Source organism: Aotus nancymaae, unplaced genomic scaffold (assembly GCF_030222135.1).
Source record: "Aotus nancymaae isolate 86718 unplaced genomic scaffold, 86718_ANA_hifiasm-v0.15.2.pri h1tg000049l, whole genome shotgun sequence".
In the NCBI taxonomy this organism is placed as follows: domain Eukaryota; kingdom Metazoa; phylum Chordata; class Mammalia; order Primates; family Aotidae; genus Aotus; species Aotus nancymaae.
Window position 1 is genome coordinate 28,321,967 of NW_026988463.1, and position 16,154 is coordinate 28,338,120.

Below are 16,154 nucleotides of genomic sequence, written 5' to 3' on the forward strand. Positions count from 1 at the left end.
AAGATCGCACCTCTGCACTCCAGCCTGGGTGACGGAGTAGAACTGTGTCTCAAAAAAAAAAAAAAAAAAAAGAATATTACATAAATGTAGTTGATAAAGCAGCACAGAGTTTAAGAGGATTGACTCCAACTTTCAAAGAAACTCTATGGTGGACAAAATGTTATCAGTCAGCATCGCATGCTCCAGATAAATTTCATGAGAGCAAGACTCCGACCATACAGCAAACTTCCTCGCTGTCTTATTTTAAGAAACGGCCACAGCCATCTCAACCTCCAGCAGTTGCCACTGTGATCAGTCAGCCATGTCACCATCAGGCAAGACTCTCCACCAGCAAAAAGATTTCGCCTTGCTAAAGGCTCAAACGATGTTAGTGTTTTTAACCAATTTTTTTAATTTTTATTTTTGAACTTTTATTTTAGATTTAGAGGGGTACACCGAGCTTTTCTGGACTCCCTCAGTGATTGGTCAATTTCTTTTTAAATTTTATTATTATTCTTTTTTCTTTTCTTTTTCTTCTTCTTTTTTAGAGACAGGGTCTTACTGTGTCGCTCAGGCTGGAGTGCAGTGGCATAATCATAGCTGACTGTAGCCCCAAACTCCTGGGCTCGAGAGATCCTTCTGCCAAAGCCTCCTGAGGAGCTGGGACCACAGGCACAAGCCGGTGTTCCTGGCCCATTATTATTACTTGCTTTTTGAGACAGAGTCTCGCTCTGTCGCCCAGGCTGGAGTGCAGTGGTGCAATCTCGGCTCACTGCAACCTCCACCTCCTGGGTTCAAGCGATTCTCCTGCCTCAGCCTCCTGAATAGCTTGGATTGCAGGTGTGTGCCAACATGCCCAGCTAATTTTTATAGTTTTAGTAGAGACGGGGTTCGACCATGTTGGCCAGGCTGGTCTGGAACTCCTGACCTCAGATGATCCATCCTCCTCGGCCTCCTAAAGTGCTGGGATTATAGGCGTGGCCACCGCGCCTGGCCCATTATTATTGCTTTTAATGTCTGCTAGCTTCAAGGGGTGCACAGAGATTTAAAGGGCACATTCTTTCAGGGACTGGGCATAACATGAGCACTGGGAATGAAGGGGATACATTCCACAGGCGAGGCAGTGCCCAGGAGGGTGGAATCTGGGTGTGGCTGTCACCACTCCCCCCACCATCCTAGCTTTTTCTTGTCCTTCGAAGAGACAGAGTGACAGCAAGAAACAAAAAGGGGACTTGGGCTTGGGGTTGAAGGGTCTGGTGTTACGTCCGGAGTCAGCCTCTTAAAGGCTCTATGGGTTGGCCCTGTCCCCACCTTTCTCCTGCATCTGTGCAATGAGGGAGATGAGGTTGGACGAGCGCCGAGGTCCCTTGCAGCCTTAATACTCATTGTGATATGTTATGGACTGCTGGTCATGTTCCGGGTGCTGTTCTAAGAACCATAGGAATTCCTCTCCTGTGCACAGCTAAACTCTGAGCTCATAGTATCTTTATGTGAAAGATGAGGAAACCGAGGCACAGAAAGATTGAGTCCTTGCCCCCCACCTCGTGGCTCAGAGGTGGAGGAGTCAGAATTGGAACTAGAGACTGACTGAATGAATGACACTCGGGTCACCAGGACACCCTTCCAATCTCCACTCCTACATCTCTTTCTTAGCAACCATCTCCCCACCCCTACCTCCTCTTTTCAGACTCTTCTTGGTGACATCTGTTCACACCTCACCCCTTCTGTCCTTCCCCCGCGGCCCTACCTCCGTATTCCCCTTGTTACTTATCTCCAAGTTCTTCCCCAGCCTTCCAGCCTGATTCACCCTTTTCTCTTCTGGCCAGCGGATCGCGGGCTCCCAGCTCTCCCCCAGGCTGCAGTATTTTGGGCAGGCGCTGAGCGGGGGTCAGGACCTCACCCAGGATGGACTGGTGGACCTGGCGGTGGGGGCCCGGGGCCAGGTGTTCCTGCTCAGGTGAGAGCAGCCTTCCTTGGATGCTCCCCAGGCAGTCCTAGGTCCAGACTGGGGTGCCCACCCTTCACCCCACCCCATGTTGTGCTCCCAGGAGCCGAGGGGCTGTCCTCAGGTCAGTGCTCTGTCCGCAGGACCAGACCTGTGCTCTGGGTGAGGGCAAGCATGCAGTTCATACCTGGCGAGATCCCCCGGTCTACGTTTGAGTGCCGGGAGCAGGAGGTCTCTGACCAGCCCCTGGGATACGCCAGCATCTGCCTTTACATCGACAACATTTCCAAGAACCTGCTCAGAAGCCGTGAGTCCTCTCCCTCTAACCCAGGACGCCCTGACCTCTGGAGTCCCCCAGCCCTGGACGCCTGTCTCCGATCCTGCACGTTGTCCACCCCAGGGGTTTTTGTCTCTCTCAACGCCATCCCTGCGACCACCTACAGGTGACCTCCAAAGCTCTGTGACCTTGGACCTGGCCCTCGACCCTGGCCGCCTGAGTCCCCGTGCCACCTTCCAAGAAACAAAGAGCCGGAGTCTGAGCCGAGTCCAAGTCCTCGGGCTGAAGACACACTGTGAAAACTTCGATTTGCTGCTCCCGGTGCGACTGGGCACAGGCGTGGGTGGCGGCCGCGCTGGGGCTGGCAGAGGGCAGGGCAGGCCAGAACAGGCTGCGTTCCAGCCTCCCTGTGGCTCAGCCCAGCACGGGACCTGCGTGCGGGAGGCGCTTACTTCACGTTAGCCAGTGAGCGAGCCAACGAGTGATGAGATCGGTTGGATTTCAGGAAAGAGAATTGGGCAGCCTGAGAGCGAGGTCTGGGGCTTCTGGCTGGGTTTTTTTTCAGGCATTCACTGGACATGCATTTATCAAGTTGCTCCTCAAAGACAGGACCTGAGGGTCAGGGGCAGAGCAGTGGCAAAAACAGTCATTGCTGATCGGGAGGTCTATGGAGAGGAGAAAAAAAAAAAAGACAAACCAGGGAAGAGAAATGAGAGGGTGTCAGGGAGGCCTCCTGGAGGTGGTGACGCTGAGCAGGCTGGATGAGAACTGTGAGGGGAGCGGAGGGGAGCACAGCTCTGCACAGTGTTCCCTTTACCCTCCTCCCTCCCCCATGCCCATCCCCCAGGCCTGCGTGGAGGACTCCGTGACTCCCATCACCTTGCGTCTGAACTTCACGCTGGTGGGCAAGCCCCTCCCTTACTTCAGAAACCTGCAGCCTATGCTGGCCACTGATGCTCAGAGATACTTCACAGCCTCCGTGAGTCCTGGCGCTGGGGTCTCCCAAAGAGGGCGCACAGTGTGGGGCCCGGGTCTCAGAGAAAACCCTCCATTGCCTTCCCACGCAGCTCCCCTTTGAGAAGAACTGTGGAGCTGACCACATCTGCCAGGACGATCTTGGCATCTCCTTCAGCTTCCCAGGGTGAGTGCCCCCGCCTCACCCTGCCCTTAGACCTGCCCTGGCACCCCAGCCTCCTTCCTGGAACCTGGGACTCCTGTCCCTGGCTCTCCCTAACATTGTCTCATCCTATACTCAAAACCCAGGTGTCCTGGCTGGGCACGGTGGCTCACGCCTGTAATCCCAGCACTTTGGGAGGCCGAGGCGGGAGGATCTTTTGAGGCCAGGAGTTAGGGATCAGCCTGGACAACAAAGTGAGATCCCATTTCTACAAAAACGAAACAACAGAAAAGTCAGCTGAGTGTGGTGGAGCATGCCTATAGTCCCAGCTACTTGGGAGGCTGAAGCTGGAGGATTGCTTGAGCTCTGGAGTTGGAGGCTGCAGTGAGCCATGATCACACCACTACTCTCCAGCCTGGGTGACAGAGCAAGACTCTGCCTCTTAAAAAAAAAAAAAAAAGAAGAACCCAGGTGTCCTGTCCCCTGTCTATCTCCCACGTCCCCACCCACCCCATTTTATTCCCAGATTATTTCTAGCCTCAGTCACAGAATCATCTTCTCCTTCCCCTCCCCGATACCCAGCTTGAAGACCCTGCTGGTGGGGAGTAACCTGGAGCTAAATGCAGAAGTGATGGTGTGGAACGACGGGGAAGACTCCTACGGAACCACCATCACCTTCTCCCACCCGGCGGGACTGTCCTACCGCCACGTGGCAGAGGGCCAGGTGCTCCCTCTGGGGAAGGAGGAGGCAGCTGGGCTGGGTGTCAGCGTAGATTCCTGTGCGGTTCAAGAGGGGGCTTGGAGGTGGTTGTGCCATCTGGGACTTGCCTCTGCTCTTGTGGTGTTCAACTTCAGGCATCGCAGTTTGAGGACACTAACGGGAATGATTTCCTGAGAGGCTACTAATGCGGAGACAGAAGGAATCCTGCCCAAATTTCTTTCTACTCCATATCATGTCAATATTCCTCTTTTAAAGGAAAACATATCTCATCCTTCAACTACTTAAAAATGCTGTTCTGTAGAAGCAAGGGGTTGAATTTATTGGTCATTCTGCATTAAGGCGTGGGAACCTTTTTCTACAAAGGGCTAGATAGTAAATATTTTGTCTTTGTGGGCCAAGCGGTCTGTGTCGCAGCTGCTAACCTCTGGTGTTGTGGAGTGAAAGCAGCCGTTGACATAAATGAGATTATGAATGAATATACCTGAGAGGCAGTAAAACTTTATGTATAAATATAGGTAGTGGCTATCGTTTGCCAATCCCTGCGCTAGAATATAGAACCAGGACCATAGGGAGTCAAAGAGAACCAGACTTTTTAAACAAAAATGTTATTATGGCCAGGTGCAGTGGCTCACGTCTGTAATCCCAGGACTTTGGGAGGCCAAGGCAGGAGTTCGAGACCAGCCTGGCCAACATGGTAAAACCCTGTATCTACTAAAAATACAAAAATTAGCTCGTGTGGTGGTGCGCGCCTGTCATCCCAGCTACTCGGGAAGCTGAGGTGGGACAATCACTTGAACCCAGGAGGCGGAGGTTGCAGTAAGCCAAGATTGTGCCACTGCACTCCAGCCTGGTGACAGAGCAAGACTCTGTCTCAAAAAAAAGTTATTATGAAAAATTTAAAACATTTACAACAAACCTCCCCAAAACTTAGCACCCAGATTCAACACCTAGCAACATTTTGCCACATTTGTTTCAGTTTTTCCCCTTTGCTAACATATTTTATTTATTTATTTATTTATTTTTGAGACAGGGTCTCACTCTGTCACATAGGCTGGAGTGCAGTAGCACAATCATGGCTCACTGCAGCCTCGACCTCCTGGGCTCAAGCAATCCTCCCATCTCAGCCTCCTGAGTAGCTAGAACTATAGGCACAAACTACCACACTTGGCTATTTTTCTTTTTTTTTTTGAGACAGAATTTCCCTCTAGTTGCCCAGGCTGGAGTTCAATGGCACAATCTCGGCTCACCACAACCTCTGCCTCCCAGGTTCAAGCAATTCTCTGCTTCAGCCTTCTGAGTAGCTGGGATTACAGGCATGTGCCACCATGCCCAGCTAATTTTTGTATTATTAGTAGAGACAGGGTTTCTCCATGTTGGTCAGGGTGGTCTCGAACTCCTGACCTCAGGTGATCCACCTGCCTCAGCTGCCCAAAGTGCTGGGATTACAGGCATGAGCCACCATGCCCAGCTGGCTAATCTTTTTGTAGAGTGGGGGTCTTACTGTGCTGCCCAAGTTGGTCTCTAATTCCTGGGTTCAAGCAATCCTCCCATCTCAGCCTCCCAAAGTGTTGGAGTTACAGACATGAGCCACTGTGCCAGACCTGCTGACTTATTTTAAAACTAATCTCAGACATGGGGGTCATTGTAACCCTCCTTATTCACTCTGCTATGACTTGAACGCATCAACAAAAGTTCACGTGTTGAACACTTAATTCCCAATGCAACAGTGTTGAAAGATGGGTCTTTAAGGGGTGATTAGGTTATGACGGCAAAGCCCTCATGAATGGATGAATACTATTATTTTGAGAGTAGATTAGTTATTTCAGGAGTGGGGTGGGTTTTCGTTTTGTTTTGTTTTTTTGGTTTTGTTTTTTGTGACAAGGTCTCGCTCTGTTACCCAGGCTGGAGTGCAGTGGTATGATCTTGGCTCACTGCAGTCTCTGCCTCCCAGATTCAAGTAATTCTTGTGTCTCAGCCTCCCGAGTAGCTGGGATTACAGGCACTCACCACCACATCAAGCTAAGTTTTGTATTTTTAGTAGAGACAGGGTTTTACCATGTTGGTCAGGCGGGTCTTGAACTCCTGACCTCAAGTGATCCACTCGCCTCAGCCTCCCAAAGTGCTGAGATTACAGGTGTGAGCCACCGTGCCCGGCCCAGGAGTGGGTTCCTAATTAAAGGATGAGTTTGGTCCGCTTTCCCTCTCACTCTCACATGTGCTCTCTTGCCCTACTGCCTTCTGCTGTTAGATGACATAGCACAAAGGCCCTCACCAGATACCGGTGCCAAGTTCTTGGACTTCCCGGTTCCTGGAAACATGAAGCTTCTATTGATAAATTACCTGGTTTGTGGTAATCTGTTATAGCAGCAGGGAACAGACAAAGACACACTCTATAGTTCTAAACAATGAGGACATCTTATATGACCTCAACACCATTATCACACCCAATGAAATAAATGATTCCTTGGTATTAAGATAATAGTCAAAATTCTGTAATTGTCTCAAAAATATCTTTTTCCCTCTGGACTATTTGAACCAAAATTCAAGCTAAGTCCACACATAATGTTTGGTTGTTAATCTGCTCTGTTTTTCTTAGTCTCGTATTCCCAACAGAAGCACATTTTGATTAATGTATAAAAGAACACACCAGGAAAGGTCATCTCTGCATGTCAGGGGTGATCACTGTCACTGAAAGTGACCCTAGACCTATCAACCAAATGTAATGTGTTCAATACTGATTTTAATACATGAGCTGTAAAATAACATTTTTGGAGACAGTCTAAGAAAATAGAACATGACTGGTACAATGGTATATTAAGGAGTAATTGTTAATTTTGTTGGCTGTGCTTTGTTGGGTCTTGTGGTTACATTTAAAATACCCTTATCTGTTGGTGGTATACACTGAAGTATTTCTAGATGAAATAATATTGTTGGAAACAGATGCTCGGTGCCAAAAATAAAAATCAGCCCTGAGACAAAGGATCTTTCAGTAACACAATTTTTACTTCCTGGACTGCAGGAAGGGTACTCTCACTAGCCATCTTGCCGCCAGAGTACAATGAACAAAGGAAAAGCAGACATATTTATCCCCTACCCATTTGGGGTCGTCCTTACTGCTGTGTCTGCTCTCTGTTGGCTGGAGTCAGACCTTACAATTTAAACTAAAACCCGATTGGCTAACAACTTAAAACTTTTTTAAACAGGTAATGGGCATAGGCTGCCAGCTGGGACATGCCTGTGAGCACGTCCAGCACAGATATCCTGTTAAAGTATGAGGATATAGAATGTATTACGTGCTTGTACGCATGGCATGTCTTAACAGCTACATAGGATAAGGGCTTAACAAAGTGTTATCAGCAAATTTATTCTTTAACAAGAAAGAAAACTTTAAAGAGGAACTTTTCTACTTCCCACAAATATGATGTTTGGGACATGCTTTAAAATATTCAGAAAGAGAACAGAGTAGAAACAGGAGTAGAAAAATGTTGGTTACTTAAAATGAGTGATGGATGTACGGGGGTTGATTTTCTAGTCTCTCTACTTTCAGATGTGTTTCAAAATTTCCGTAATAAGAGGCCTTTAAAATAACAATAAAAAGGTGAACATTTTAATAACTTTGAGATTTCTACTTTGGAAGAAAGTTTGACCAGATAGCTATGGGGGAGCTTTTAAAAACATAACCTTGGCTGGGTGTGATGGCTTATACCTGTTATCCTAGTGTTTGGGGGGCCCAAGATGGGAGGATGCTTGAGGCCAGAAGTTCAAGACCAGCCTGGGCAACATAGTGAGATCCCATCTCAAAAAAAAATTTTTTTTTTTTTAATTAGCCAGGCATGGTGGTGTGTGCCTATAGTCCCAGCTACTCGGGAGGCTGAGGTGAGGAGATGGCTTGAACCCAGGAGTTTGAGGCTGCAGTGAGCTGCGACTGCATCACTACTCTTTAGCCTGGGTGACAGAGTGAGACCTGCTCTCAAAAAAAAACAAAAACATAACCTTAAGGTGGGCTCCGGGAAGCTTCATCACTACTTTACGGAGTGTCTTTGGAATACCGTTATAGTAGGTTGATGCAAAAGTAATTGTGGTTTTTGCCATTGCTTTCAATTTCAGCTAATACTCCTCTACTTTTTCTTGTGCCTAGAAACAGGGACAGCTGCGCTCCCTGCGCCTGACATGTGACAGCGCCCCAGCTGGGAGTCAGGGCACCTGGAGCACCAGCTGCAGGATCAACCACCTGATCTTCCGTGAGGGCGCCCAGGTCAGCCTGGCTTCCGTTCCCTCGCCGCTCCCCTCCCCGCCCTGTCCTTACTGCTCTGTGACCTCCTCAGTGCCTTTCCTCAGATCAGCTTCTTGGCTACCTTTGACATCTCCCCCAAGGCTGTCCTGGGAGACCGACTGCTTCTGGTAGCCAACGTGAGCAGGTGAGCCGGGCCAGGCCAGGGGCAGTGCCCCTCATCTCCAGCCCCACTCCACATCCTCCTCCTCTGGGGCCTTTGGCAACTGGGTCTCTCCTCTTTCTCCAGTGAGAACAACACCCCCAGGACCAGCAAGACCACCTTCCAGCAGGAGCTCCCTGTGAAGTACGCCGTCTACACCGTGGCCAGCAGGTCAGCAGGCGCCCCGCCGCAGGCGAAGGGGTTCTTCTCTCTCACCCTGATGGGGGTAGACCTTGTCCCCTGCAGCAGCTGAACATCTGAGATGTGTTAGGTTTCGGGTGTTAGATAATATCGCCAGCAGCACTTACCAGTCAACACTTTTTTTTTTGTTTCTTTCATTTTATCCTTGATAAAAATTACCCAGGCATGGTGGCTTGTGCCTGTAGTTCCAGCTATTTGGGAGGCTGAGGCAGGAGGATCACTTGAGCCTGGGAAGTTGAGGATATGGTGAGCTGTGATTGGACCACCACATTCCAGCCTGGGCAACAGAGCAAGATCTTATCTCAAAAAAAAAAAACTGACCCTAGAGTGATGTTTCTTAAAATGTGTTCTACAAACAGCTGATGGTGAATGCTCTTCTAAGTGGTAGGTTTTAGAGAAAAAGAGCAAGAAACCCACACATCTCAAACATTTGAAACTGGTGATTTGCACAGAAATAGTGTTGCATCCTTATTAATTGTGTGGCAAGTGGACTCCAGGGATGACAATGGGCTGTTGTCTAAATTCAGGCAACAAGTTGTTGTCTTCTATTTTATTTTATCATTATTATTTTTTGAGGCAGAGTCTCACTCTGTTGCCCAGGCTGGAGTGCAGTGGTGTAATCTTGGCTCACTGCAACCTCCGCTTCCCAGGTTCAAGTTCAAGCGATTCTCTTGCCTCAGCCTCTGGAGTAGCTGGGATTACAGGCACGCACCATCACGGCCAGCTAATTTTTGTATTTTTAGTGGAGACAGGGTTTCATCACGTTGGCCAGGCTGGTTTTGAACTCCTGACCTCAAGTGATCCATCTGCCTTGGCCCCCCAAAGTGCGGGGATTATGAGCATGAGCTACCATGCCCAGCCGTCAACAAATATTGATTGTGGGCTAGTTATTATCCTAATAATTGTGATGTTATTATCGTTATATGCCAGTTTTAACAGGAGTTAAAAGCCTTTCTCAAATGCACCAACATTCTCTTGTGTTTCCCAGGAGATATGAGACGTGTCCCTACCTTTGATATTCTTCTAAGCCTCACTGGGGAGCAAAGTTATCCTGGTCCAAGCCCGAATCTCATCTAGGGCCATGTGATTCTGTACTGCAGGGGTGCAGGGGATGTGGGTTTCTGAGATGGGGCTAGGGCCCCTTGGAAGGAGAGGCGTCAGTTAAACACAGAAGGGTCCACAGCATCGAGAGGCTGTTGGTATCTGGACGGGACATTTCTTCTTGTCCTGGGAATACACTTGTACCCTGCGGGACTTTTAGAAGCCCCTCCTCCTCTTCCCAGTACCCTTGGGGAAGGATAGGGACGGATGACCTGCCTGCCACAGAGGCTGTATGTCAGGGAAAAGCTGGGTAAAAAGACAGGGCCGGCCGGGCACGGTGGCTCACGCCTGTAATCCCACCACTCTGGGAGGCTGAGGCGGGCGGATCACTTGAGGTCAGGAGTTCAAGACCAGCCTGGCCAACATGGTGAAACCCCATCTCTACTAAAAATACAAAAATTAGCTGGGTGTAGTGGCGGGTGCTTGTAATCCCAGCTTCTTGGGTGACTGAGGCAGGAGAATCACTTGAACTCGGGAGGCAGAGGTTGCAGTGAGCTGAGATTGCACCACTGCACTCCAGTCTGGGGGACAAGAACAAACCTCTGTCTCAAAAAACAAAACAAAACAACAACAACAAAAAAACACAGGGCCTTGAAATGCTGCCAGGGAGGGTGAGATAAGGTGCTTGAAACTAAAAGGTCAAGTTTCAGCAGACACCTCCCTTCAGTCGATGCCTTCCTCAAAGTTGCTGTGCATCAGGCGCGGCACTGTGGCTATTTCCCGTACGTTCATTAGACATTCAGTGAAGACTTACTGGGCCCTTATTATGTGTGATCAGAATCAGACACGAACCCCCACCCTTGTGGGGTGTGCCTTGCTGGATGTTCTCCTCTGCCTCGTTCCACCCTCACCTGCACCTGCACGTGTGGGGCTCCCAGCCAGGCGCATGCTCTGAGCTTGTGTGCTGGGCTGTGCCTAGGCTCTCACACCCGCTGGCAGGGGCCCCATTGGCAGAGCTCACCTCCTTTAGGCATGTGTGGCCCACAGCTCAGTCACACACGGCAGATGTGACCCTGTGGGTTGGGGTACAGGGAGTGCCAGGTTGGGGCATTTTGCGGGGAGGCCAAGATGAGAGGATCGCTTGAGGCCAGGAGTTCGAGATCAGCCTGGGCAACATAGTGAGATCCCATCTCTACAAAAAATTGGCAGGGAAGGAATGAGGCTCCAGAGTAGGTGTGGTGGGCTGGCATTTGGACTATGCCAGCTAGAGGACAGGTGCCAGAAGAGTGAAGCAGTGAGGCAGAAGTGAGACCGGCCACGGTGTGACGGTCACAGCTGACCACTGGGTCTTCAGGCTTGTGCCCAAGAAGGGCTTGGGACCTTAAACTGAGATCCTGTGAAGAGTCTGTTGTTGGCCCTCCCTCACCTCCAAGCCTCAGGCCCGGAAAAGCCAAGGAAATGGGAGAAAAGGGCCCTGGGGGAGGCCTGTAGGGGACCGAGAAGGGGCAATGCTCAGTAGCATTTGGTCAACAGCCCTGCGCCGTGTCCCACTGGTCCCTGGCATCCTATATCTCCACGAAGGGCTGGAAGGAAAGCAGAGGGGCAGGCCCTGGCCCCTGCTCTCCTGCAGGTCAGTGGCAGAGCTCTCTTCTCCGTTCACTGCACCCACTGCCCAGCCCCACTGCAGGCAGCTACGAGCTCTTTGCACCCATTTTTTTTAAGAGCCCACGTCTTGCTCTGTTACCCAGGCTGGAGTGCAGTGGCGTGATCACAGCTCATAGCAACCTTGAACTCCTCTTGGAATCAAGTGATCCTCCCACCTCAGCCTCCCAAGGAGTTGAGACTACAGATATGTGCCACCATGCCTGGCTAATGAACAAATTTTTTTGTAGAGATGGGGTCTTACTATGTTGCCCAGGCTGATCTTGAACCCTGGCCTCAAGTGATCCTCCTACCTCGACCTCCCAAAGTGCTGGGATTATAGGTGTGAGCCACTGCACTCAGCCACTTAGCCCTTGTTTAGAAGCCCAGCCCTGCTTTTCTGAACTCTCTCTCTTTTTTTTGAGACCAAGTCTCACTGTGTTGCCCAGGCTGGAGTGCAGTGGGGCAATCTCGGCTCACTGCAACCTCTGCCTCCTGGCTCCAAGCAATTCTTGTGCCTCAGCCTCCTGAGTAACTGGGATTACAGGCGCCCGCCACCACGCCTGGCTAATTTTTGTATTTTTAGTAGAGACGTGGTTTCTCCATGTTGACCAGGCTGGTCTTGAACTCCTGACCTCAGGTGATCTGCCCATCTCAGCCTCCAAAGTGTGGGGATTACAGGAGTGAGCCACCGTGCCTGGCCTCTAAACTCTCTTTTAACCTAACTCAGCCACAGCCCCTATTCTAGGACATGCCAAGGCCCCACCTGTCCCCTCATGTCGCAGCCAATGCCTCCTGCAGAGGCCCCGTGGTGGTTCACGTCCACCAATGCCTCTCCTCTCTCCAGCCATGAACAATCCACCAAGTACTTCAACTTCTCAGCCTCTGAGGAGAAGGAAAGCCGTGTGGCCACACACAGATACCAGGCAGGTGGTGGAGACACTGGAACCTGGGCTGGGGCGGGAGGCTGGGGAGGGAGGCTGGGGAGGGCTGTGGGCTTTGGCGTGGGCTCTGCCCTCACCGCCCTCTGTGCAGGTCAACAACCTCGGACAGAGGGACCTGCCTGTCAGCATCAACTTCTGGGTGCCTGTGGAGCTGAACCAGGAGGCTGTGTGGACGGAGGTGGAGGTCTCCCATCCCCAGGTACCTGAGGACTGTGTGTGGCTCTGTGAATGCACTTTTTACCTGGATTCGCTGTGCCCCTCATGAGTCCCTGAGGTCCCAGCTGAGACGCCTGTTCTCTGCATTTCCCCCCAGGACCCATCCCTTCGGTGCTCCTCGGAGAAAATCGCACCCCCAGTGTCTGACTTCCTGGCGCACATTCAGAAGAATCCTGTGCTGGTGAGGAGGGCTCTGGGCCAGCCTTCACTGCAGGCGGCACATCAGAGAAATTTCACCCAGGAGTTCATGTTCCGCGTCCATCCTGCTGAGCTAGCCTTTTGCATTCAGATTCGGCCGCTGCCCTCAGATCACACCGAGTAATGCTGCCTCCGACCTTCATACTCATCTTTCTCAGCCTGATGCGATTTCTCTGCCCCCAGGACTGCTCCATTGCCGGCTGCCTGCGGTTCCGCTGTGACGTCCCCTCCTTCAGCGTCCAGGAGGAGCTGGACTTCACCCTGAAGGGCAACCTCAGCTTTGGCTGGGTCCGCCAGGTGTGTGGGTGCAATGGCAGAGCCCCTGCCCCAGACTCAGGCGGGACCTGGCGTGTCTGTGCCCATCTGCAAGCCAGGCTGTCCCCGGAGCCCTGAGCCTCCCCAGAGCCAGTTCTACAGGTTTCCCCAACCCCTTTGCAGACATCGCAGAAGAAGGTATCGGTCGTGAGTGTGGCTGAAATTACGTTCGACACATCGGTGTACTCCCAGCTTCCGGGACAGGAGGCATTTATGAGCGCTCAGGTAGAGACGGTGTGAGGGCAGCGGCCAGGCTGGAAAGAGGGCCCCTGGGGCTCCATCTGCGGTGCTGGGTGGGGATTTGTAAGCCTGGGGGAGGAGGGTGAAGGTCCCTGGGCAGGACGGCTGTCCCTAAGGGCATGGGTGCTGCTGCATCTCACCCTTTGGAGCAGGGCCAAGGAGCAGGGGAGGGAGTTAAAGGTTGGGGAATGGTGAGGAGTCTGGGATGGCAGGAGGGCAGGCGCTTTCTGATGGGGTCACCTCCACTTCAGACGATGACGGTGCTGGAGAACTACGAGATCCACAACCCCATCCCCCTCATCGTGGGCAGCTCCGTGGGGGGTCTGCTGCTGCTGGCGCTCATCACAGCCGCCCTGTACAAAGTGAGTGTTTTATGCCACGCTGGACCCCACCAGCATCTGGTCCCAATCTTTTTGCAGAGCGAGAAGGAGCTCGCTTTGAAGCAGAGGCACTTTCTTGTAGGGTCGCTTCATATGAGAAATTGCCTCCCACCTCCCATATTGCCCGCCTCCAGCGGCCCCCTACTTTGTGATTCTCAATCCTCCTCTAAACATTCTGCCTTGCTTTCCCGCCCTTCTCCAGTTTCTCTCCACAGCAGATTATCATATAAAAGCACAGACCCAGTTTGAATGCTGACATCACGACAGATTCTTTTTGTCTTTGACTGTTGGCCAGTGTCTGCTCCACTGTGGGCCTTGATTTCTCAAAGTGAAGGTGACTCTACCCAGCTCGTAGAATTTTGGCTAAATCTAGGCCAGGCATGGTGGCTCACGCCTATAATCCCGGCACTTTGGCTGAGGCGGGTGGATCACTTGAAGTCAGGAGTTCAAGACCAGCCTGGCCAACATGGTGAAACCCCATCTCTACTAAAAATACAAAAATTAGCTGGGTGTGGTGGCACGTGCCTGTAATCCCAGCTACTTGGGAGCCTGAGGCAGGAGAATCGCTTGCACCTGGGAGGCAGAGGTTGCAGTGAGCTGAGATTGTGCCACTGCACTCCAGCCTGGGTGACAGAGTGAGACTCTGTCTCAAAAAAAAAAACAACATTTTTTTTTTTGGCTAAATCTAGATGACGCAATGCATGTAAAGGTCCTAGTGCAGTGCTTCGAACCTAGCAGGGATTCCAGAATAGTGACCCCTCAGTCTCCCTCAGTCCTGTCTTTTCTTCTCTTCTACTGAATGGACTTCCTGAGTTTCTTCTCCGTCCTCCCCCACAGGTTGGCTTTTTCAAGCGTCAGTACAAGGAAATGATGGAGGAGGCAAATGGACAAATTGCCCCAGAAAACAGGACATCAGACCCCCAGCCTGCCCAGTGAGAGATGATCCCCTCTTGGCCTTGGGCTTCCTCTCCCCTTTGAGGTTTCCACATTTACTTACCCTTACCTGTCAGGCCTGAGGGCGAGGAACCGTTGCACCAAGAGAGGCTGGGATCAGCCTGCTTCCTATCTTTGGGAGGAGCATCTTGCTTGGGAAGGGGCCTGTGTCTTGTCAAGGTTCCAACTGAAAACCCTTAGGAGAGGGTCCCTGCTGTGTTCCCCAAAGGGTTTGACTTGCAATTTCTACCTAGAAATACATGGACAATACCCTCAGGCTTCCGTCTCCCTTCCCCCATGAGGCATGGCATCTTTCTTTCTTTTTTGGAGATGGATTCTTGCTCTGTCACCCAGGCTGGAGTGCAGCAGTGTGATCTTGGCTCCTGCAACCTCCGCCTCCTGGGTTCAAGTGATTCTCCTGTCTCTGCCTCCTGAGTAGCTGGGATTACAGGCACACACCACCATGCCTGGCTAACTTTTGTATTTTTAGTAGAGATGGGGTTTCACCATATTGGTCAGGCTGGTCTTGAACTCCCTGATCTCAGGTGATCCCAAAGTGCTGGGATTACAGGCTTGAGCCACCTCGCCCGGCCGGATCTTTCTAAAATACAGTTCTGAACACGCTGCTCATCCCCACCCATCTTCAGTGGCTCCCCATTACCCTCAGGACAATGTCTGAACCCTCCAGCGTTGCGTGAGAAGTTCCCTTCCATCCCAGAGTGGGGGCTTCAGGGCACATGGCGTGACAAGCTCTGTGGCCCCTATCACCATCGTTTCCAGTGAATTAGTATCATGTCAGCATCAGCTCATGGCTTTGTCGCGGGGCTCTCAATCACGATTTCCCAGGCTGAATTGGGAGTGAGATGCCTGTGTGCTGGGTTCTGCAGAGATGGCCTCCAGCATTGGGCAGCATTGCTGGCTGGAAGGGAGTAGCGCCCCCTAGGGAGGAACATGGCCGGAGTGTGGCTGCAGCTCACCCAGCCCCAGGGGCAGAAGAGACCCAACCACTTGTATTTTTTGAGGCTACAAATGCAGTAAATGAAGAAATGCCAGGATATGATCATTTTTAAAGAGTGTACTTTAAATGTTAGTGTCAATAAATTAAAACATGCACAAAAAGATGCATCTACTGCTCTTGGGAAATATGTCAGAGGTCAAAAAAAAGGCCTTTTGTGGATGTGTGTCCTGAAGGATGACAGCCAGGCAGTCCCTTCACCACGTGGGTCCTGGTTAGACCTGAGGCCTGGGGCCAGGACAGGAAATTAACCAGAGTAGGGTTGTGAATATCCCTTTCTTGGGAGTAACCTGACCCCTTAATCGGCTCACTCCATTCTCAGGGCTGGTGCCGATGGGAAGCTGGAGGAGCTGTGAGGTGGAGGGGGCGAAGGATAGAGAAGGGATAACCCCAGTGGTTACTCCTCCCCCTGGAAAGGTCGCTGGAGTGACCAGTACTCACAAGTGTTTCCTACAAGTCCTAGGATGTGTTGAAGGGCACTCTGTCTGCATATAGTGAGTGATTGAAGGGGGCTTTGGGGTGCCACATTGAGAGCTGCTGCCCGCAGTAAGTTCATTC

The 16,154-nt window shown here is 51.2% G+C and overlaps 1 protein-coding gene across 2 annotated transcripts in view; it reads left to right on the forward strand.

Moving 5' to 3' along the window:
* ITGAX (integrin subunit alpha X) overlaps positions 1-15,697 on the forward strand; it is a 30,615-nt gene extending 14,918 nt beyond the window's left edge. For both annotated transcript variants that reach the window (XM_012469953.2, XM_064362682.1), the window contains 16 exons: positions 1,806-1,936; positions 2,068-2,231; positions 2,368-2,522; positions 3,049-3,180; positions 3,269-3,342; positions 3,901-4,042; positions 8,178-8,294; positions 8,378-8,457; positions 8,560-8,643; positions 12,203-12,281; positions 12,391-12,498; positions 12,613-12,696; positions 12,897-13,010; positions 13,152-13,253; positions 13,520-13,630; positions 14,486-15,697. In XM_012469953.2, the coding sequence (XP_012325376.2) occupies positions 1,806-1,936; positions 2,068-2,231; positions 2,368-2,522; positions 3,049-3,180; positions 3,269-3,342; positions 3,901-4,042; positions 8,178-8,294; positions 8,378-8,457; positions 8,560-8,643; positions 12,203-12,281; positions 12,391-12,498; positions 12,613-12,696; positions 12,897-13,010; positions 13,152-13,253; positions 13,520-13,630; positions 14,486-14,584 (1,776 nt within the window). In that variant the 3' untranslated portion in view covers positions 14,585-15,697. The remainder of the gene's footprint in view (positions 1-1,805; positions 1,937-2,067; positions 2,232-2,367; positions 2,523-3,048; positions 3,181-3,268; positions 3,343-3,900; positions 4,043-8,177; positions 8,295-8,377; positions 8,458-8,559; positions 8,644-12,202; positions 12,282-12,390; positions 12,499-12,612; positions 12,697-12,896; positions 13,011-13,151; positions 13,254-13,519; positions 13,631-14,485) is intronic.
* The last annotated feature ends 457 nt before the right edge of the window (positions 15,698-16,154 follow it).